The sequence below is a fragment of the Xiphias gladius genome, chromosome 11 (assembly GCF_016859285.1).
Source record: "Xiphias gladius isolate SHS-SW01 ecotype Sanya breed wild chromosome 11, ASM1685928v1, whole genome shotgun sequence".
In the NCBI taxonomy this organism is placed as follows: domain Eukaryota; kingdom Metazoa; phylum Chordata; class Actinopteri; order Istiophoriformes; family Xiphiidae; genus Xiphias; species Xiphias gladius.
The window spans coordinates 6,677,046-6,700,753 of NC_053410.1; the positions used below are offsets into that span (position 1 = coordinate 6,677,046).

At 42.0% G+C, this 23,708-nt stretch overlaps 1 protein-coding gene across 6 annotated transcripts in view; it reads right to left on the minus strand.

The window, feature by feature from the left end:
- LOC120796567 (mitogen-activated protein kinase kinase kinase kinase 3-like) overlaps window positions 1–23,283 on the minus strand; it is a 40,001-nt gene extending 16,718 nt beyond the window's left edge. For 4 of the 6 annotated variants that reach the window (XM_040139553.1, XM_040139551.1, XM_040139550.1 and 1 more), the window contains exons 1-15: window positions 23,025–23,283; window positions 11,924–11,981; window positions 11,164–11,254; window positions 10,813–10,877; window positions 10,603–10,658; window positions 9,869–9,916; window positions 8,916–8,958; window positions 8,595–8,667; window positions 7,938–8,069; window positions 7,277–7,339; window positions 7,019–7,100; window positions 6,449–6,565; window positions 3,390–3,468; window positions 3,176–3,234; window positions 1,133–1,195 (exon numbers count right to left, since the gene is read on the minus strand). In XM_040139553.1, the coding sequence (XP_039995487.1) occupies window positions 1,133–1,195; window positions 3,176–3,234; window positions 3,390–3,468; window positions 6,449–6,565; window positions 7,019–7,100; window positions 7,277–7,339; window positions 7,938–8,069; window positions 8,595–8,667; window positions 8,916–8,958; window positions 9,869–9,916; window positions 10,603–10,658; window positions 10,813–10,877; window positions 11,164–11,254; window positions 11,924–11,981; window positions 23,025–23,123 (1,128 nt within the window). In that variant the 5' untranslated portion in view covers window positions 23,124–23,283. The remainder of the gene's footprint in view (window positions 1–1,132; window positions 1,196–3,175; window positions 3,235–3,389; window positions 3,469–6,448; window positions 6,566–7,018; window positions 7,101–7,276; window positions 7,340–7,937; window positions 8,070–8,594; window positions 8,668–8,915; window positions 8,959–9,868; window positions 9,917–10,602; window positions 10,659–10,812; window positions 10,878–11,163; window positions 11,255–11,923; window positions 11,982–23,024) is intronic. The other 2 variants (XM_040139554.1, XM_040139552.1) reach the window with 1 other exon arrangement.
- Window positions 23,284–23,708: the final 425 nt, after the last annotated feature.

The following is a 23,708-nucleotide window of genomic DNA, read 5'->3' on the forward strand; positions in this document are numbered from 1 at the left end:
CATTGTGTCACAAAAGCATTTTCAAAGATAATGACATAACGCAACAAGCGTGCGGAGGAAAAACACACATTCTGCAAACGAACAGATACACACAACCTTTATACAGGCGCGCACACACACACACACACACACACACACACACACACACACACACACACACACACACACACACACACACACACACCAAAAAAAAGGCCTCATTGCTCTGGTCAACTATAGGACTTAGAGGTTAGAGAACATGTAAGCAGCTGTGTGCGGAAGAGAGAGACACATTCTGTAGAGAGAAATATGTCAAACAAATATATCAGGTACAATCAGCCAAAAACCAAAAGGTTGAGACTGAATGTTTATAAACTTCAATATAAAAAGTAGTAACTTTTATGAGTAGGCCTGTGTTCAAACTCATGTATCCTCACTAAGTGTCCTTGAGCAAGGCCCTGCATCACTACCAGCCTTCAGGTCTGCAGTTCTGTAACTGAATCTGATCCCCGACCTTCTTCTGTATGTGTGTGTTTGTGTGTATGCGTGTGTGTGTGCGCGCACGTGCATGTATTAGTCTGTTTCACACAAATCTCATATTTAAGACCCACAAAATTTACAATTTGATTTGATTGATTGTAATGTTTGTTTGTATTGTATGCAATATTGTATATTGTATGTATCTGAAAACAGCAAAAACAGCATCGACACCAACAACATCACTGAGGACTCTTATCACCATGACAACTACAACACCAATTAGTGAGGCAAAAGCCAAGGCTGGAAAAAGAGGAACAAAATGAACTGTAACAGATGGATGGACCAGAATAGATGGAACAAATGTGTGAAAATTAACAAAAATACATGTCGGACATTTAGCAGCCAAAGCAGTCAGCACTCTGGAAAAAAAAAAAAAAAAAAAAAGACAGCAGGGGGTAACAAAGCAAGAGAGCCAAAAGAAGGACAAGGACATGTCCTTCAGAAACAGATTAAGAATGAAAGCAAAATATGGAGAGTAAGGCAGAGGTGAAACAAAGAATGCATAAGGTTAGAGAAATGAAGACAGGCTGAAAATAAAAAGAAAAAAGGGCAATGTAGATGGACAGAGGAGAGACTGAAAGAGAGAGACAGAGACAGATAGAAAGAGTACTACCAGATTAGATCTCGCGGTATAGTAGAGCTCCTCAACACAGTCCAGATAGGGCTCAGAATCACACTGGTCAGCAAGACAGAGCGAGAGAGACCTCAGTTAATACATTAACCTGGACTGATGGAGGGAACGGGGAGGAATGGAGACACGGTTGCAAGAGAGAGGATGATGGATGAAAAATGGATTAAGGCCAAAATGGGCTGTGACCTCCATGAATCAGCAAAACAGCGGTAGATAGCGGAATATTCATCTCAAGCGGAGAGGTGATGGATGGGAGATAGATTGCACGAGGCATGGATGGATCTAGGAATAAACTGGGGGAGGTTAAAAATCAGCAAAACTGGGGAGAGACATTAATAAATTACACTAATATATCATTAATATATCATAGAGAGAGAATATGAGAGAATTAATAGTCTCTGTCTTATTCCAGTTGTATTTTTGGTATTATATCTTTGAATTGAGACCACGTTGCCTTAATCCATGTTTCCTAGTGTTGCTACGGATACGTTTTGTTTAATATCACACAAGAAGCTAAACATGCGGAAAGTTGCTCCAGCCATTGACTCCTCGCACTATCTGCATTTGCCAGCGGCCTTTTGAGCAAAGATGCCACAAAAGGCCGCTGCTAATCCTTTCGGTGACAGATACAGTTACTGTCACCAATTAATAATCTATTACAGCATTAATGTAGTTACGATTTATTGATTTTAAAATGCTACACATAGAACTGTAATCCTGAATGGACGGATCTTGAAGCGCTAAAAACCACACTAGCCAGCAAGACCGAGAGAGACCCCGCGCTACTAAATCACTTTTGAGGAGAGGGTAGAAACTGAAGGACGCAGGGATGAATGGCACTGAATGTCACAGAGATGGAGGGACAGGGGCAAGGAGGAGGTAAGGGTTTGACTTGATTTTAGGATGGATTGTCTCAGCGGACAATAGGATACAAGGGGGAGTTTGTGGAGTGCAAGTGCAAAGAAAGGACAGAAAAAGTGGGAGGCAGTGAGGGAACGGGGGAGTTGAACAAGACGTCATGACTGTGCATGAACCCTGCACCATCCCATGAGCAACCACATCTCGTTCAGAAGTGATGGGCAATAGCAGAGTAAGATTTAGCTTCCAGAAAAATCATCTTAACAAATAAAACTATGGCTCAACCAGTGCACATTTGTTCAAGGCCTGTGCTGACTTTCAGCCGAAACTGACAATAACCATTTTCTTCTTCCGAAATCCTGCATGTGTAAATTAACAGTTTTCACACACAGAAAAAATTCCACGTATCTGTTGAAGAACTTAGCGAGTGAATCCTGTTAGATACGTGTCCATCCATGCCTGTAGGTGAGGAGACATTATGGCTAGAAAGCTGTTACTTGCCGTGCGCCACAGTTTACAGGCCAGGTATGACATACGCTATTACTCCTCCAGCATATTCTAGGTCTGTACCAGGGTCTGATCCATGCGAGGACATGACCGGAATCCTCCCAGTGATTCCGGTACCACATAAACATGATCCTTTTAATGCAAAGGGGCAGTGGTTCTACTCTGAGCTCCTTTTGGGCATCTAAGTTCCTCTTCTCGTCCCTGTTGGAGAGCCCGGCACTGCAAAGAAAACTAATTTGGGCTGATTGTATCCACAATCTTAAACTTATGTGCACACAATAAATCATGTTATGGGGGGGGGGGTTCAAAAAAATCTGGTTCTGGTTGAAAATTCGGAGCAAACATATTGAGATACACTGCGGCAAACCTGCTTTTAAAGTCCACATTTGACTGCGCTTGGTCAGTAATCTGAGTTCTTCTCTACCCGCTAAAAGATTTTTGAACCATAGCTGAATTGTGATGAATCGGGACGTGCTCCGTAGATGGGCTTCATGTTCGGTTCAACACAGACTGACATCAACATGGATTTGGTCGGGGTGCTTCCTGTGATTAGGTGAGGATCAGCCATGCCAGTAGTGGTGAAGTGACAACCGCGCAAACCACATAATCTCCCTCACAGGGACTCAGACATAGAAACATATGCCACGGATAATAACTCACCGGCTCGTGGTGGGGCTCTGTCTCCTTTCTCAATAGAGGATCAAACTTCACCTGATCAACTGAGAAAGAGAAAAATAAGAGACAGCCAGAGGTGTAGATAGAAAAAGAGGGAACAACATAAAACGGGAGGATTAATACAGAGAGCGTGGGTCATTTCTGTTGGTTTTCCAACTGAAGGTGAATTTGTTCATCTTGACCTTGTGTATACACTCACAGTTAATCTCAGAGAGCGTCTTTCCTTCCCTAGTGCTCCTGCTGGTGGAACGAATACGATGAGGAACAGAGACCGGAGACTATCAGGAAAGAGACAGAGACACAGGCACACAGGCAGGCGCACACACACACGCGCACACACGCGCACACACGCACACACACACACACACACACACACCCACGCACGCACACACAGTCAAGTAGCTGTTCAAAGAATATACACGGTGTAGTAGTTTACGCCGTACTTGAGAAGAATACAATAGGGTTTAAAAAAAAAAAAAAACTGAATCCCTCTGCTATTTCCTGTGGGTGGGAGTTGATGACACAGCAAAACAGCCAGCCGCACTCTGCAACCAGTCAACCAAAACCTAGCAACACAGTCGACGCAAACACACAAACCTTCCCAGGCAAAAACATCAACGTTTCACTCTGGTGTTGTCCTCACAAGCTTATGGGAATACGCTAACATTTCCTCTGTACACCGTGTAATGTGCGGCAGAAGAAATTCTTTGACTTTGATCACGTATATTTTAATGTAGGGGACTCTTGTGGCGAACAGCTGACCCCCATCATCACACATTATCCGCTGACATGCGGGCATTAACCCAGGCCGAGTTAATGCCTCGTCCACTAAAATACACTGAGTCAGCTACTGTGTGGGATGCTAGTTTATTAGTTTCCTTGTGGAATAATGGAGGTTAAATATTGTTTCATGACCAACGTTTTTATTTCCTTACAGTACAACTGGTCATTCACAAATGAAACCACAAGTGCTACACGGGGATAAGGTATTTCCAAAGAAGTCAAGCTCTACCTGACTTCATGTCTTGAATATTTTAGCTTAACATGTAAACTCAAAACACAGCAAGCTCAAACCACTCTTGTAAAACGACCGGAAAAGGGCAAACCGAGAATATAGAAAAATGCATATATGAAAGCCATATCTGTAACGCGGAGAAACCAACAGGTTTGTCAATTTAAAACCACCTCTTGCAGGTGTAATAAAGTCTATCCTCATAAAACACAACTCATGGTTAGTAACTGTAATGACAAAGGTAGATAAAGATGGCTTCGATAACTAACACACTGAGTATTCCCCACCCTTTTCATAATGCATCTTGTATCCTCTGTTTTCAAACCGCCAAATGCAGATTTGATCTTTTAACCAGAGCTGGGTAAAACAGGCCAAAACTATTTTAAACTGCTTGGACCCAGTGATGGGACTCACTGTATCACTGATTTCCAAATACTTTCCTGAACCTCAAGTTCCTTAAAATTGAGGCTTGGGTTTTATTTTAATTCAGGAACCCCACTCTTGTGGACAGAAACAAACCACAATGTCAACACTATTTGTTCGTAAAAAGTACAATTTGACATGGATGGGGTTTAGATGCACTATTCTAAGGAGTATGATATTGTCGCATTTTGGAAACCATCTTTAGGAACCTTGGCATTTCTGTATCGCAGGACTGCTGCCACAAAACTAGAATGAATTGAGCTTATTTATAGTGATGTTACTTATTGATCTGCTGTGGTATAGCCAATATGGCTGCCAAAGAATCTAAGCAATGTTGTCATGGAAGTGAGCATAGTTTTTTTTTTTTTTTTAATGCCTGCATGGTCAGTATGTGTCATTTAGGAAGTTGTAGTATTCATTATAATTTATATAGAATTTAAATAAACACAGTAAAAACACATAATAAAATCAATGGCAGTGTGTTCTTCATTATGCCTAAACCTTATCTATCTAGTTTTGTTTATGCACATAAAAGCCTATACAGTTTTGGCTAAAATAATAATGTCTACTGTGTTGTGAAGATGTTTTAATTAGTTTAGGACCAACTAATTTGGTTTATTTTTTCGATTCATTCATTCATGGTTCTCTCTATAAAAAAAGACAGTAAATATTGAAAAGTAACCTATTATAATTTCCCCACAGACTGAGGTGACGTCCTGAAATGTCTGACCAACAGTCCAAAACCCAAAGATATTCAGTTTACTATCATCTGATGAAGAAAAGCAATAAATCTTCACGTGTGAGAGGCTAGAAACAGCAAATGTTTTACATTTTCTTGCTTTCAAAAATGAGTAAAACGATTATCCTATAACCAAAATAGTTGCTTATTAAATCAAATAATCAATTATATTATGATTAGGTTGAGATTACAATTATGATTATAATTATGATTGTATAAAAATAACTCCACCAGCTGATGTGCCTGTCAACAGAAAGGCGTGAACGTTAAATACAAGTGCTCACTGGCATGTCGAACTAATTATGCCATCGCCATGGCAATCCATCAACAGTCTGAGGCTCACATGCCGATGTCAGTTTCCATGACAACACCAGTAGTTGCTCAGTTGAATGGAACTCCACTCTCTATTCATTCAGTTCTGTGGTCGTCCTCCATGTAAAAACACAACTGACGGCATGGTTTGTGTTAGAATGAAACCACTGCAGACACCGCAGCCCAAGCTGGTACCTTCCTACGGGCTGCAAAACGGGGTGCGCGTCGAGCACCGGGGCTTATGGGTAGGAAATGACCCCTGTACTTAAACTGAGGAGGAAGTCGAGGATGGGAGATGGAGACAAGAAGACAAGAGAAAAAAAAAAGAGAGGGAGAAAAAAGGAGAGGAGAAAGGTAAAAGGGAAAGGGAAAGTGCTACAAGGAGGAAGAGAAGAGAAAGGAGGAAGAAGAGGTGCAGAAGGAAGGAAAATATAAAAGCCAAGAAGAGAGGTGCAAAGAAGAGGAGCACAGAGTAAAAGAAAAAGAGGGAGAGGAAAGAGGGATTAGGGGAAGGACAAAAGGCAGAAAGATGAGTCAAATGTGCCAGAAAAAGGAGGGACTGTGGTTGAGGAGAGTAAGGTTTGAATGGCAGTGGATGGCGGAGGAATTTAATGAAAGAACAAATGAGGAGACAGAAAGACACCATTTGAAGTGAAAGAAAAGAAGCGAGATGCAGCAGAACGTAATCATTTCTCTGATGAGCTGCTCGCAAACTTGATGACACTTTTCACAATGTTTGAAAGCAAAACCTCGCAAGAAGGTCAAATGTTACCTCAGGTTCAGGGTCGTCGTCATCAAAGTCGTTGTAGGTGCTGTGGTCGGGGTTGTTGGCTTTGTCCAGCAGCTCGATTGCCAGCGTCCTGCTGAGCGGCTGGGACACAAAGGGGTGCTGGACGACCGACAGGAGAGGGAGCCAATCAGTTAAGTACATAAATAACCCAAAAATATTTTAAGCATTTAAGTGTTAGAAGCTGTGACAGATGTTTGGTGGGTCTGCTTGGTCCGGTTTATGTAATGTACAGTTTCTTTTTACCACCAGAAGCATACACCTCATAAGTCTGCATTTATGAGAGACATTGAGGATTGATAGAATGAGGAAAAATGGGGGTGGGGGGGTGGGGTCAGATAAGACGTACAGGCCTATCAACAGGGAATTTGGTGGTACTTTATATGTAATGTATCAATGTAGCAATTAACGCTTGTGTAAAGTTTACATACACAAAAATAAATGGTCTGGAAATGGTCTAGTCTGCAGTTTGTATCCTTCAATTGTATTACAGCTGGGCTGGGTAACTACTTTGATCCGTTTGTGTTTGTGTAAATATGTTGTTTTATTGCTCACCTGCAGGAGTTTCTCAGCTGTGGGCCTCTTCTTTGGGTTCTTGGTCAGGGCCAGTTTGACAAAATGGTGGAAGTTGTTTGTCCTGGTGGTCCAGCAAAGAGAAGAAGACGGAGAAAAAGAGAAAGAGTTCATCTTTTGAAATTCGGATTTGATCAAACTGGGTAACCCCAACAGCAGGGTTTTCACATCTACAGTAAATGTATCTCAATGGCTGGAAACAGTACAGACAGACAAGTGATTGACAGGGTGGTCTCTTACCACTTGAGTTTATCTTTCAATTTAGGAGGCTGGAAATTACTCTTGGTCATTAAGAACAGAGCCCTGTGGGGAAAGAGAGAAAGACGAGGATTAATCCTCAAGACTTTACGGTGGTTTAATTTTAAACAGTGGTGAAAGAGCCTCTTGCACAGCATGCAATTATAATGACAATGTACTTTTACACAACATCTGCTGGAAAGGTTTTATTTTGTATCGTAGGTATTGGAAGTTCTGCAGGTCTGCAAAAATGGCATCAACAGAAAGTAAGTGTATAATCTCTCATCAAGTTACATTTAACTGAGGACATCAACATTTTGGCAAGAATCCTTTTTGATTTGTCACAGGAAAAGCACAAGCGTAACTAATAAGATGACGGATTTATCAAGTGGTTCTGAATTCGACGGATTCAATTAAACAGAATTGAGCGACACGTTTGAGAAGTCAAGCATCATTGCTAGAAACAGTGATGGAGCATTTCTGCTCCAATCACTATGTGTGGTACGAATTGAATTTTCCATATCACATCTAAACACAACCTTTTCTTTTTAATCCTGCAGAACACTTCACACCGACTGCAGGTCGACTCTGCTTTCATCACATAATCACAGCCCAGTCATGTATCATACGCATTTACACCTGCAACACACGCACACTCCTCTACCTCATGGGGTGCAAGTCAAACATGGGTGGCTGTAGTTCGGCCAGCTCTATTGCAGTAATGCCCACAGCCCAGATATCGCAGAGCTGGTTGTAACCTCCTTTCCTCTCCACCGCCGCTACCTCTGGAGCCATCCTAGAGAGGGAGAGAGAGAGGCAGAAGGAGGGCGAGAGGGAAAGAATGGGAGTAAAATGTGTGCTCATTTTTACAAAGTACTAAATTAGGTTAATTAAGTACCTACACACAAGAACAGAATTTCAGTATTCGGTTTTTCCCAGTAGCAGCACTGAGGGTTCCCACCCTGACCTTGATGTACAACTCTCTGACTTCTCCATGACCCTACTTCTGTAGGAGTCCCTCTAGGACCCAAATATACCATTCATTCCTGGTTTGTTAAGGTTTTGTGAAAAAAACCGTCAGCTTATGCGATAAATGCATGAAACACGGTAGACGACACATTCAGCTATATTCCTGTAGCATGACCCATCGGACAGATTCCTTCATACTGCCTGACATCAGAAAATGTATCACTCTCCCGCACTTTCCCCAACTGATCACAAGTCTCTAGCATGGGAAGTTGGATTCTATGCTTTTACTTTACCTGCATTCATATGCACACGCAGTTTTAAGGGAGCCGACAGAGAAACAAGCACTACTCACCAGTAAGGAGTTCCAATGAATGACTTCCTCTTGGCTAGAGTTAATGTGATCTGGGCTGATACACCAAAGTCAGCTATGGAGAGAAAGAGGAGAGGAAAGAAAAAGAAGAGGGGAAGGAGTGAAAGAATTGAGAAGGGAGAAAGAATTTGAGGGAGAAATACATTTTAAAAAAGTGGGAGTACGAACAAATAATTGTACGAAGTGGGGAACAGGAGAGAGACAGAGGAGAGAAAAAAGGAAACGGAGTCGGTAAATGAGGCCATTCAGATTCAGTCTTTTGAAGCAGAAGGAAGTTGCAGAGGCTTTGCCTGTTCCTCTCACCTAGTTTAACATAGCCGTTGTCTGTCAGGAGGATGTTGGCTCCCTGTAAGAGACAAAACGCGCCATGCATCAGGAAACAACACAAGAAATCACACTTCAGGTCCATTCAAATTAACTTGAGAGGCACATTCAGCAGTGCAAGTTTAGTGCAAAGAGGTTCGTCAGTGATGAATGCAGCCGTAGCTACGAATCAATAAGCGTTTTCCCCCGTCACAAACACCATCAGCCGTGTTTCCAAAATTATTTGGGGATCAATTTTCATTTTTTAAACATCACTAAATGTACGGTATGTGCTCGTACTCTAAGTTTGATGAATTATAATTAGCTATAACAAATTAACAGAATTAAAGTGGCTTTGTGCCCATTTTCACAGACTTCCACCACTCACACTTACACATATATGAGCTTATGTAACACTGGAAAATGTTAATTACTTAAGACTTTGTCTAAGAGGAGTTGATTCAACTGTATGGCTACTTCTGGGTTTGCAGTGGATTTGAATATGCTGTAGAAAGTTCTTAATATTTTGTCCAAACCCAAACATGATATACGGCCGACAGGGGGTAGTGTACAGTATACGCCACGGTACGTTAACGGTAAACTGGAAAGGATCTGATTATTCTCCAAGTTTCTCTTACATGTATATCATACATTTATAATATTATACATATTATGTGTGAGGTAGAGCGGGCCGTCCACTGACCGAAAGGTCGGCGGTTCGATCCCCGGCTCCGCCAGTCCGCATGTCAAAGTGTCCTTGGGCAAGACACTAAGTGTGTGCCATCACACTCAGTATGTGTGATTGCGTGTGAGAGCGACGTATGAATGTGTGTGTGTGCATGGGTGAATGTCGCGTGCAGTGTAAAGCGCTTGCAGGTCAATAAGACTTCAAAAGTGCTATGAAAAGTACAGAGCATTTACCATAAACCATAAAGTGGTTTCTCGAAACTCACCTTGATGTCTCTGTGCATTTTGCCCTTATAGTGCAGATAGTATAAACCCTGAGAACAGAGTGCGATGTTATTGACTGTTATTTGTACTTACAGGAAAAGAGCAAATAGACATATGACCAAAATAGAAACAGGACACTGAAAAACAGAATAGAACTCAACTTGAAAGTATTTCTGGAGGGAAATATTCCCATATTTATCACCAGAACCATCTGTTGGTTAAAAGAAAATCCAATGTTCGGAAGATTGGCTTTACTTACAATCTGCAGCACAGACACATATCATCTGTGTCACTGATAGATGACTGGCTCCAGTGAACAATGCCAACACAACTGTATGCAGCTGTGGTGCACAAATATTTCTTTACTTCTAATTTATGTTTCAATATGAATGGCTAATTTTTCAATTTTAAAATGCATATGTAAGACAGAGTTTGGTCTTTGGACCATAACACATCAAATCAAATTCCTTAAATAGCTCAACTAAGTTTCCTGGGGTCATTAATTTACGGCGAGTAGCATTTCTCACTCAACAGAGTCAATGCTGAAATTTAAGTTTCAAGCACTAGAGCACAGGAACAGTTCCAATCATTCGTGATTTTGGTGTCTATGTTCTCATCATTTGACAGAGAGAGAAAGTGAAGCAGGTCCAGCTAAGCCGAGGACCACTCTCCGTTTATTCCCCATCTCCTGTTCAATAATATACGTACACTGACATAAATACACTGCACACACTACCTGCAGGGTCTCCCGTGACATGTAGGCTATCTGTGACTCTGACAAAGGCCCGGTTACTGGAGGAGTGAAACGAGGTAGAGAGAGACAGCCAGAGAGAGAGGGGAGGAGAGAGATGGATGGATATTAGGGAAGAGTTAAAACAAAATTTAAAAAAACAGCACTGTTAAGAAGAAATGTGTGTGTGTTTGTTTGGGTGCATGTTTTCCTTACTGTGATAGATGTCCTGCAGAGAACCTCCTCCACAGTACTCCATACTGATCCATAACTTATCTCTCCTGCAAACACACAGGACATTTTGTCAGTATACCGTTACTCAAAAAAACCCAATGTCTTTTTTTCCCCCCTCACATTCACCAGCTCATCTGCTTTACCCTCTCTGATAAACATACACACATATGAAAACCACAGTAAAATGACGTGCTTTAAGACCAACAAGATGCAATTTGATAACAACCACAACTAAACATTGTACATCTGACACACACACACACACACACACACACACACACACACACACACACACACACACACACACACACACACACACACACACACACTTACCGGAGATAACTGCCAAAATAGGCAACGATGTTGGAGTGTTTACAGTCCTTCATCATTATAATCTCCTGCTGGACGACAGCAAAGTCCTCACCTGGAGTGAAAACATATGTGCACACACAGACACCACCCACGCACACACACACACACACACACACATAACCACATTATTATTATAGTGATAACCTGGTATCTAAATGCTTGACATGGTTATTATTATTTACAAATTGAAGAAAAAAGAGCTGAATTTGTTCAAGGATTTGTGTTTGTGTTTGTGTGTGTGTTTGTGTGTTTGTGTGCGTGCGTAATGATGGGGGTCAGAGTCACGGAAGCCAGTGCAAAAGGATGGAGAGCAGCAGAGCAGGTTTCAACATATTTTCGTTCTTTAAACTCCATCTTGAAGAATGGTATTATTTAGTAGAAGTGTGATGATAAATTTCCACTCCTCCAGTAACTTCTGAAGTTTCTTTCTTTAGAGGAGGGAAACCAGCAGAAGGGAAGTAAAGGGAAAGTAATGAATGGGGAGGGAGACAGAATTGAAGACAGTGACAGAAGGGAAAGGAGCTACAAGCGTAGGGTGAGGGAACGGGGCAAATTGTGGAAAACAGTCTGATGAAGGAAAACGGCTAAAGGAAAACGATGGTGAGAGGACAGCAGAACGAAAAAACGAAGAACACAGGCTGACAGAGAGGTCGAGAAGGAGATATAGCCAAAAAAGATAGATGGATAAAAAGGGAAATGAAAGAAAGATGAAATAACGCACCTGGTTCCAGTTTGATGACTTTGATAGCAGCCAGCTCTCCTGTGTTTACATTACGAGCCTAAAGGTGGGAGAGAGAAGAGAAAAAGTGAGTGAACGGAGCCTCCGTTTCATACAGCTCCTGTATGATGGAGACAAGTGCAGGGGAGAAACAGCAGGTATGATGGGTCAGTTGTAACTATTCCTCTAAGGACATTTCCGAACGGCTAGATCCCATTAGGAACTGTTGTACAATTACCTTTACTCCAACTGTCAGACACAATCCCTAATCCTTTCTATTATCAATGAATGCATCTCTGTTGCTATTAAATGCAGAATTTCCGTATCAGAAAACACTGTCCCACAATTCTTGATAAAGTAAGCAAAATTTGCAATACTGAGATATTATCAGGGTTCCAGTTTTGTCCCTGATACAAAATCACACAATCGTGTAATTTTGATATGAAGGCTTCAACTGAATTTTAATTGTTAATGACACTTTCCTCATGCGACCAGAAAAAAAAACACAGATTATCCAATATGTTGTTTGCAGCCAGTTTTGTAAATTCAGAAAAATCAGAATTCATTCAGAACTCATCCACAAGACATTAAAACACAAACTGAGTTAAGGCAGGGTGACACAGGAATGTATGGACCTCAACAGGAAATCAAGACAGTCTTTTCCTGTATTCCTGAAAAGCTGACATTTGTCGAAAAGTGGGTTTTTGCAGGCTACAGAGGCCAATTTTCTATAAATACAGGGGCTGTGTTTATATTTAGCAGCAGTGCTGGTTGGGGCGGGAGAGGAATTCTTTATGAAATATGCATTAATAAAAGATGGTTTTCCAGAGGGGACGTGAATTGCTCACTTCTCCCAGTCCAAGAATGCGAAAGTATGACTGTGTGTGACATTGCATAAGTATGTGAGAGAAAATGAGAGCGTTTGTGTGTGTGTGTGTGTGTGTGAGAGAGAGAGTGACAATGAGAGACAGAGAGAGAGAGGAAGAGCAATAGGGAAAAAGGAAATTTAAGTTAACTGATAAGCCCAAGAATTTCAACACGAGAGTCAAAACAAGAGCTTCAATACAATTAACAGCCTGGGACTATTCTGACACTAACACAATAACTCTTGCTATATTTTCTAATTCTATGGTTCCACTCCCACATCTACCCTGATCCTGGCTGCAGCCTCTCCGGCATATTTACCCAACATTAGATAGGAAAACCATGACATTTTACGATCCATTTAAGCTTTCTATGTGTCTGATGCAGTGATGCATAATGTGGTAACTGAGCTGCCTAGTCAGTGGTGAGCAGTGATCATCATTCTAGCTAAAAGGCCGAAAGAAACAAGTGGCACAAACAGAAACTCAACTTCAAAAAAAAAAAAAAGACACTGGAGTCCTGCCCACATCAGTGCACTGCAGAAACACAACAGCGATGAGGAGACAAAATAAAATATAGAACTCAAGGGTAACCACAGGAAAAACAACTGGATTATCAAATATCAATCAGTAATATTACACACATTGAAGACAGATTTTTAGTTTTGTCTAACAAGAAGACAAGAATTGTTTCCTCAGTTCAAGAGGACAATCAAGTGAAGAAGAACAGAGGCAGAGGAGCAACGAACGGCCAACCCACTCCAAAACAAAGAAGTGATGGGAGGGAGGGGAGACAAAGAGACGCAAAGAGAAAAGAAGAAGAGAGAAGCAGAGTGGAGAGCAGAGACAGTGTGTCTTCAGTCAGCAGACAGACCAGAGATGACTCATAGCACTCAGTGCCGCTGTTAGTGGCAACAACACACAGCCTGATTCGACTTGACTGACTAGTTGTTGTGACTGACTGACTGACTGAAGCGTGCCATCTGCTGTGACCATGTGGGTGCCTGTTTGATAATCAGTCACCTAAAATGCCTACTGTACTGAAGTGCCCTTGAGCGACTTCGCCTGAATTCCTCTCTGAAAACCGATGCCTCGGCAGGCAAACGTATTCAAGCGCACACGAAATCGTAGTGAAAAACAGTTTCACGGGCCTGAATTAGCCAAAGGGAAAACGAATGATGCTGCGCTCATCTGGGTTGATCAGAAACAATTGCGAAACATTTTCACAAATGTTCACGCTCGATCAAACTCGACGTTTGCGTCAACTACATCGTCTTAAAATGCTCCAGTCCATCAAATCCAATTCCTTTTCTTATGTGATTCGTGGACAAAATGAGTGAATGACATCCTAATTAGGATACTGAAAGTGACACGGCGAAGCAGCGCAATCCATCATTTCCCAACATTTCAGAAAAATCCATTCAGTGAGGTAGCAATGACTGAACAAATAAGGATCTACCCAATTACCAAACACAGAAACCACTTAATAGAAAGCTGTTTATTACTTACATTTAAAACAAAAAGCAAAGTTTATCCCCCTCATTCTGGTTTATTCTGTGTGAGAACTCAAAACCTAACGGCTAAAATGTTACATAAATGAATCACTGAGGAAATGACCAACATGTTAACACAGCCACGAGAAAAGCAATTACGGTAACAAAGCCAATGATGCACTGTTTGTACCTGGGAAGAGGCCTGGGTATACTTTTAGAAAAAAAAAAAAAATGATGCGTGTACCATTACAACATCAAAGTTTCGTTATTGGGAAACAGTGTTTTTCTCTGTCATACTTCAAGTAACATAAACATCCTTCTTCATTTAACTAAAGAAGATAAAGTTCTGAAATATTCAAAACAGTTAGTTGTACAGGAAATTAAAATAGTCAAAATGATGATTTAAATGAGAGACTGTGTCATCTGGGAAGACAATATAAGCAAACATTTAATGCCAAATTCTGGTACTTAGCAGGGCCAGTTCAGTAAACTAAGTTCAACGGGCCATCTGGTGTAACCAAGTGGTTGCAGGTCTGATCGTGGATCCACAGGGTGAGGGGAGCCTCTCTTTGAAGTGACTTAACATTTCTTGCTGGGAAGTCAATCCAATGACTACAAAGCCGCGCAAAGAGACCACAAGAAGACGCTAAGCAGCTACACAGAGGTGCAAAACAACTACAAAGAGACACAAAAGACAAAACAACTACAACAGGACAAAATGACCACAAAGAGACACGCAGTGACTACAAATAGACGCAGAACGTTTGTAGTCAAAAGAGATGCAATTACAACAATTACAAAGAGACAAGATTAACTGACTGCATACAATGTTTTCTGTCTCTCTCAGACTGTAGGTCTTGCTGCTGTGTAGGAGGGGCTGGGGGCCCTTTTACATGTCTGTGCCCAGGGGCCTGTTGTCTCACAATCCATCCACGCTTAACAGTATTTGATACCCCGTGTTACGGATACATTTTGTTTGGTATGAGAAACTCTGCAGGCGCAATACTCAGCCCTACTTGTGGAATTTTACACAAATGCACATTATCCAAGGCCAAGGCAGGACGTCTGGATATGGGAGTTGTTTCCATGTACTGTATTTCATGATCAGCATTGGCCTGATGTGGGCTTCTACAACACAGTCATGGCGAAACTTAGCTCACATCCATCATTAACACCTCTATTAGGCAGCATGTGTGTGTGTGTGTGTGTGTGTGTGTGTGTGTGTTTCATATACTCAGCATATGGCCAGCTCAGTGGAGGATCAGTGTGGCATTTCACCCTCTCCTCTCTCTGACCATGAAAAACAAAAACGAGAACAACCTACACAGGAGCGGCTCACCGTGCAATTCATCCCATGGAATCCTGCAAATGTTGTAAATTTAAAAAAAGGGTGCACCATTTGATTTCTTTCTAAGCTTGTTTGCTTATAGTGCTTTCCGTTTTGTCTAAACCGAAGAACAGAACTGAAGAGCACTCTTGTACTATTTACAGTTGATCCGGTTTGACGACAGTCTTGCGAGGTTAACTCCTGTCGGGCGACTTGTCTGATGGACTAACTTACACAAGGTCAGAGGTCATGTCGGTGTAGTGGTCCTCTTGGCTGAGGCCACAGGTTCATGTCCAAGGCTTCACCCGTTTACTCTCTGCTTATCCACTGTCGATGGGAATCAGCAGGGACCTCAGTATTATATCAGTTCTTAATATACTGTCAACAAAATTTCAATGTCATATGATGTTCGGCTTTGAATAGACCTAAGCCAGACAAACAACTTCTCACTAATCTGTATATTTTGTTATATATTAGAGATTTCCAACAGAAGACTGTAAGAAATGTACAAGAAATATAAAAGCACATTAGTGTGAGTGATCCAAGTCACCTCCTCTCATGGTATCAAATGTTATCCAGGATAACTCGGAAAACTTGCCTGCTCACCTACCATCTCATCATCAATCTGTGTCCTGACATTTTCAAACCCTCATTTGAACAGAGAAGCTCACTAATAGGTGACCACAGCCTGGGGGGGCGCGGTTGTACACTCAAACGCACAGTTCCACGTAAGAGCAGCCCAGCATAACCAGAGACTTCTGCTGAAGGGGGTTAAGTCCTGGCCTGGGGCAATAACTACAACAGTAGTTGGTTATTCACCTCCTTGGACGAGATTTTTCCTAGAGATTTGAGGTTTCAAACAGGTGACCTTCCAAACAAAACCATGATTCTCTGACCTTTTAAGATAACCAATGCATCGAGCCATGACAAGCTTTGTGACAAGAAAATGCCTTTTTCTTGTTTTTTACTTGCATAATGACATTAGATAACCCACTGACATGCTTTTTACAATTTTCACATTACTACTGTCATGTGAAAACCTTTTTTTCCACTTCAGATGAAAGATTATCTTTTCCTCTGCTGGTTAACTAACTTCTTCTTGTTAGCACCTTCAAAATCCATTGGAAACGTAAAAATACACTTTTTCATAGTTTTTGTAATGTTTGAAACTCCTCTAGGTTTTGAAGTCAGCAGCCTGCACCAGTCACAATCCAATGACCACACTGGTCTGGTCAAAACAAAGAAAGAAAATCTCTCTCTTTTTTTTTTAACCCTATCATCTTATCATTCCCTCTAGGGAGCAAAGGGGTCAACACAGCCGTCAACAGCTGGCTATCACTGTTTGTGGCCAAAAAACATCCTTTGATTAGTTTTGAGAATTTAGTTTAAAAAGAGCAGGATTCAACAGTATCATTGTCAAACTAGTGAAGGCGCAACTCTGCAGCTTGTTTTCTCAGAAATCTTAAGTCTTAGCAACTACACAGCTCAGCCATTACAAACACACTGCCCCAGGAGGGGAACAGGTGAATGCTAAATGCTTTAAAGCTATTCAGCTGAAGTGTGGTAACGCACTGCTTTACTTTCACTCTTGTTTGTCAGCGTAATGCAAAAGAATTGACTTTCCAACTACGCAAAAGGCCCATATTAATTTGTGACCATACCTTTGTTTTCACAGAGGCCTTTACTTTGAGCCTAAACGTGGCCTGGTTAAAAGAGGAATTAATTTGTTAGATTTCATGAATCAGACCATGGTGACTAACAGCAGCAGCTCCTGTAATTCCGAAGAGTTGACCTGCTGAGTGGAGCTTTTCCAGGTCAAATGCAGCAACATAGTGTTGTAAGTATGTGCGTCTGTGGGGGAAGGCCCATAGACTTCTTTACCTGTCACGCCATTATTTCTTTGTGTTGACCCACCCTGCAGAGAAGCGTCATGCCATTCACTGTCTGCACAACAGACATTTTCCAGCGCAACATCTTATCTTCGCAGAATTTTTGTTAATTGTTTAGTATTTAATAAAAGCAGCAAATACAGGCTACAAGATCTTGCATTAAACTTTATTAACATGGTTCAAGTGTACTTTAAATAGCGGGTTACGCCCTGGCTCAAGATAATGTGAACCACACTGGGCCGGTTATTTGTTTACATAGTGAAAATACATTGAGTGATCTGAGCAGGAGATAGTACGTGTCAGATCTGAGAGTCTATGCTAAGGAATAATTATAAAATTAGGCTGTGAATGCATCTGACAGAGTGAAATTCAGAATCTGTTCTGCACTTTCTAAAAGGAAAACAATTAAAGCTAAGTATTCTTTTGCAATATTAACACAGAAACAAAACTAAATACCACGCTGCCTAAATGCACCATGACACCATAACACGACTTCAGTAGGCTATTTTTTACTGGTATATCTGGTTTTGTCCCGTGGCACTGCCCTGTGTCACTAGCTACCGTGTAACTATGCAAGTTATCAAAATGGCACAGAGACAAATCCCTACACAGTACATTAATTGTACTTGGCAAACAGAAAGTCCATTAATTGTACTTGGCGAACAGAAACCCGAAAATCGGAGCCAGGACGGGGACTAAATTTCTGATCCTGATCCGAGGCCAAAGAGGATCTCAGGAACCTTGCTTTGCTTCAGAGCTTTTGTGAATGCGGGCTGATGTCTTTATATCCACTTCAGTGAGCAAACAACTGGAACAGTGACAAAAACAGGATGGTTCTGGGCCAGCAGCTTTTAGTGTGACTCTACAGCCATCTGTGCATGTGTGTCTATGCATGTGACGATACAATCATCGGGTTTTGTGTGTATTATACAGCTCTCTGCTCCACCGTCTTCCTCTGCTGGAGCAGTGAGAAACAATAGGACACGAAAACACACACACACACACACACACACACACACGGAGGAAGTTAGGATTCCTGCATTCCTGGACCATGGCTGCCCAGCTGTGCCACACACACCAAGGTCTGGCCAGAGGAAATACTTACTGTCACCACATTACTGTTCAGTAAATCATTCCTAAATTAAATAAATTAGGAGTGAGTGAATGCATAAATAAAAGCCATTTAACAGGGCTTCGATCATGGAATAATGATGGAGGACTTCATCCTTTTTTTTTTTATGAAGGGAGATGGGGCATCAAAGTCAAACGCAGGCTAATCAGTGTATCATCCTCTTTAAATCTGAGATAGCTACAATTTTTTTGCAATTTAAGGGGATTTAAATAGGAAATTATCCCCAAAAATACAAACAAATGTACTGTCGTATCAAGGCAGTTTTTATTTATATCAACAAATAACAAATAGCCATGTCAGCTCTGGGATATTTGCCTGGCTCTGCTGGTAAATGGACAGAGTGAAAACTCACAGAGGGACAGGTAGCATTGCTCGCCCCATTACGTGAAGTCCAAAAATACCCAGATGCCTGGCATGTTTCAAGAGCACACACGGCTACTGATATTGATTTGTCATTAACCGATCTCTGTCCCCACTGAAGGCCGTCGCCTTCCTCCGCTTCCTCAATCCGAAGCCACAAGCACGGTCAGCTTGACAAAACAAACCAGTCATCCTATTTAAACATCATAAATTACATCAGATCCTGTGTATTGGTAAATACTTGGCCTGTGCCATGTCTTCCGAGACAGAGAGCGAGGGGCAGCCCTTACAGTTATTTGCAGCACGCCTGGAGCAGGTTTTCGTGGTTATAGAGCAATAAATTAAGCTCACACTGGCGTTTATTGAAGCCCTTTTGAAGCAGCCTCAATGGCAAAGTGGGACTGCAAAAGAAGAGCATCGTTGCTTCCCCGCTCCGCCCACATAAAGTGACAAATCAATACAAATTGTATCTTTAACATCAGAGCGCGAGCAAGCCTTTTATAGCATGAAAGCCAGGCTCATTAACATCTGATACTTCTCCTCTCCAGTCTATTTGGTTTTATTTGGTTTAAATCATCACACACACACACACACACAAGTCAGATGGGTAAACATAAGCATGCCGCGTGCAGTTTACCGTCATCCTGTTACAGGTATTCTGAGTGAGTGAGGTTTAAACTGATTCAAACTGCTGCCTTCACTTCGAGCCTCACAAAGTGAGAAGCAGCCTAACGCGGGTTTAAAGACTGGAAATCACTCGGTGCCGTCACCTCCAACGCAAGCCTAGTAGGGTGGCTTTCTTCCAATATCAACACGCACCTAATGGTTTGGGCTCAGGAATAGTAAATCACATGTGACCATGTGTAGTTGGCGTTATTTACACCCGACCATACGATGAGAGGTCAAACTGCTCAGCTGCTACTGTCAAGTATTTCAGGAATCGATCTGGGAGGAATCTCACGTGGAGACAGATTTTTGTCTTCCTTTAGATGGTACAATCGTGACTGACATTTTTAAATCACATTAAAATAATTACATTGATAATTAGTACAGTGGGAAAAAAATTATACATATTTCACAGCCCTGAAGGCTCTAGCATCCTTTTCTTTTTTTAAACAAGACAGCCTGTGGTGTGTCTGTAGAATTTAACCCTGCCTCACGCTGCCTTAAAAAAAAAAAAAAAAAAAAATGCTGAGGAATTTCATTAGTGTGAGTTTAAATGGGGAGTTTCGGTGCTACTGAATGATCTAAATTCTTTTAAGGTGTTTTACTCCCTGCTAAGGATACATTTCTGAGGGAAATTACTGAATCTTTCCCCTGAAAATGGACCAGTTTAAGGACACTGTCAGTATTTAGTATTGGCAGCCTGAAACAAATATCAGTACCTCCCACACAAAAATCTAAGATATCATGTTCAGCCCTACAAGGGCCCTCTTTGGAGGATCAAAACTGTGATCTTGTGGTCAGGAGGCCTTTCACACCATCAGGCAATCCTGCTCCTTCAGTTTCTAATTCATACAGACAGGAGGCAGGGCTACAAACAGGAGAAAACAAGCTAGCAGAGTTCACACTTTGTTTCCTGCTCAAACATTCCTATCCAAGCCACAGATTTTCACACAGGGGTAGAGCCAAATATAGGCATCATTGAGGTTTATCAAGTTTACCAAGCACATCCTTTAATCCAGAGGTTTCAGGTTTGAGCCCCCAAGTGGCCTTTAGCAAAACTCCTGCTGTTATTATGAACTAGAGCATCAGTTACATAATAATGCAAAAAAAAAAAAAAAAAAAAAAAAAGCATAAAAATCAAAACTTTTTAAAAAAATAATTCTGTTGTGCTTATTGTATAGTAGCACGATTTCTAGCCTGAATAATTTTCATGCGTGCACATTAATCAGCTGTACACTGCTTGTGACAGATCTAGCAGGCGAGTTAGCTCTGGGCTGCTGGCCTGGCGAGGAGATTATTTCAGACCCATCAGTCTACAACCAGGCGAGATACCGAACTTAAATTAGAAACACACAAGAATAGCGGCAGCACGGAGGGATGCAATACGGAAAACACACAAAAATCAAAGAAATATTGACAGACAGGGGGGTATTTACAGAGTACTTTTGGAATTAATGGCAGCTATGTGTTCAAAAAGACTTGAAATCTTCCGCATCTCTGGTTTTTAGGATACTGTATATTCCTGTAATTAGCACAGAGAGTCTTGAGGTTAAATCAAACATCATCTAGTCCTATTAAAGCGTTTAATGAAATCCCCACTCTGGCAAAAGCCTCTCTCTCTCTCTCACACACACACACACACACACACACACACACACACACACACACACACACACACACACAACAGTGAAACTAAATTCCACAACACAGTGACTGCTACACATAAAAACTACCGAGCAAAGGACGTTTCACTGGAATAACCTGACTGATATACTATATGGAGCTGACGTGCAAATCCATCGGGGTAAGGCTGATACAACATGACGTCTCCAAAGCAATCTTGAATGAAAAATTCCCTTTAATATTTCAATAAGACCTTTGTTTTCCATAATCAGTGGTATGCTTCTGTTGAACTTATCATGCTTTGTGGTATTTCTTTTATGTGATGTGGTGTGAACATAGTAGGATGGAGGGACTTTACTTCTGTCTGAAGCACTCAACTGGGGATTTATAATCAACTCCATCCCGCACGATGCATCCGTTCCGCCCTGCAGCCTTACTTTACGGTTTTCTGTGATGCGACCAGTTGTACATGACACGCCGCAACTTTGCCGCGTTTCTGCATTGTATTCCACCAAATTTCCGTTATGTGATTATGACTGCAGTTGTTTCTGTGTCGCATATAATGACCATGGTGATACCCCATGTGACTTTGATGGAGTCGGGTTGAAATCCGGGGGGGGGGGACTGCCATCCCGTTTGGATCCCAGGCTCCCAACACAGGGCCCTGGTACAGTGTGGGTCCGGAGACAGCGACCGTAACGCGCCGTAAATCGGACAGCCGACATGGAAATGGGCATCTCAGTTCCTACGAGAGTCCGACTGGTTGGCAGTGATGTTGAAAAGTGAACACGAACAGTAGCAGTGGGTTGATATTATGGTCGTTGTTGTGGTAGCTTGCTCAGCCCTTTGCGCCTTTAGCCAAACGGGATTTCCAGGCAGGCAGCTGTCAGTCTCTTGTCAGGGCAAAACGGAGACCGTTTTAAAAACCTCTGCATTTTATAGGGTTACCGATACACCCGCCCGGTTGTCTCTGCTTCACTCTGTGCTCCCGTACAGGTAACAAATCACTGCTTGTTGTCATGTTGTCACAATGTTCCCACGACTCAGCTAAAAGCCTCGTTAGCTTCCTGGTGCTATCAGGTTATCTGCGTCCGTTGTCGGACGGCTAACGGCTAACACGTCTATTATCGGACACGTCTCAATCACTCCTTGTTCTCCAACGTCAACGGCAGCTATTCGCCACAGTATCTAGACGACGACCACGGCATGGGGTATGTGAACGACCATGCCGCGATTTCTTTTGGACGTGCTCACACTCCTGTGGGATTTCTGCTCGACAAAAATCAGATTTAATGTAACGTGATGCGCCCGGGCTCCGACTGAGGGTTTACAGTTAGCGTTAACGTTAGCTATGGTTATTAGTGATTTCTCAGAACCCGAGCATTGTACCTACTAAAAGGAATTTTCTACAACGGAAATGCGGATGATCACAGTTTCGGCAGACAGTCGGGGGAGAAAGGCCAAAACAATAACAGTCACAACACATCAGCGAAGACAAGCCCTGGCTGTGTGTCCGACATTGGAACTAGCTAGGTGCATGAGTAGCAGATTGCATACTGCATCAGTAAACACCAACACGAACAAAGACGCGTTTTTCAGAAGGGGAGCTGATGATGGCTCCATCATTAGTTTTCTACTGTTCAGGCAACACTGATGGTCTACAAAGGAAAGCTGTAAATCAGCCAGAAATGTTTAACCCCCCTGTGTCCGACAATGGAACTCCTCGACTGCTTCCCTCACTGCAGTTTTACCTTGTACACATCTCCGTATGTGCCGCTTCCTATCCTCTGGATCAGCTCGAAATCCTCCTGCGGATTCCGCCGGGACAGGTCGACACTGGAGTTCATCATTTCCACTGCCGACTACGGCGCCGATCGCGCACGGTTGACGAACCCCAACAATGTACGAAAACAGATATTTTAAGAAAAACATACGGCGTCAGAAAATCCCAGCCCGACGCCACTGTAGTTCCAACATGGCTTCCACCGCGCTCTGAGCATGCGCAGTGGACATAATGGCCTACCAGCTCCATGGGAGATTGAGCTGTTGAATTTAAGATGTTTGCAATTTCATTTCAACACAGGTGTAATGTAAAAGTACAATAAACTGTTAAAATACCAATTAGTCACTTTTTGATTTGTTTTGCAGGTAAAAAATTAAATAGCCAGAGGAAAAACACCTTACACCTAATTTTAAATTATACCTATGTAGATTTCATTTCCAGTAATACCGGATCCATGCACTAGCCATAATCTACACAGACAGCAAAAACACAGGACGTTCACAGCCAAGGGGGAAACTAATGAAAACACAAAGCCCAGTACGGCCTTGTCTGGCCTTTCAATGTAAAAATGGGCTAAGCAGGGCCAAGCAGTGGCGGATGGCAGCATTGCGACTCAGCTGATGGGGTTTTATAAGTTTTACAGCAGTGGTAA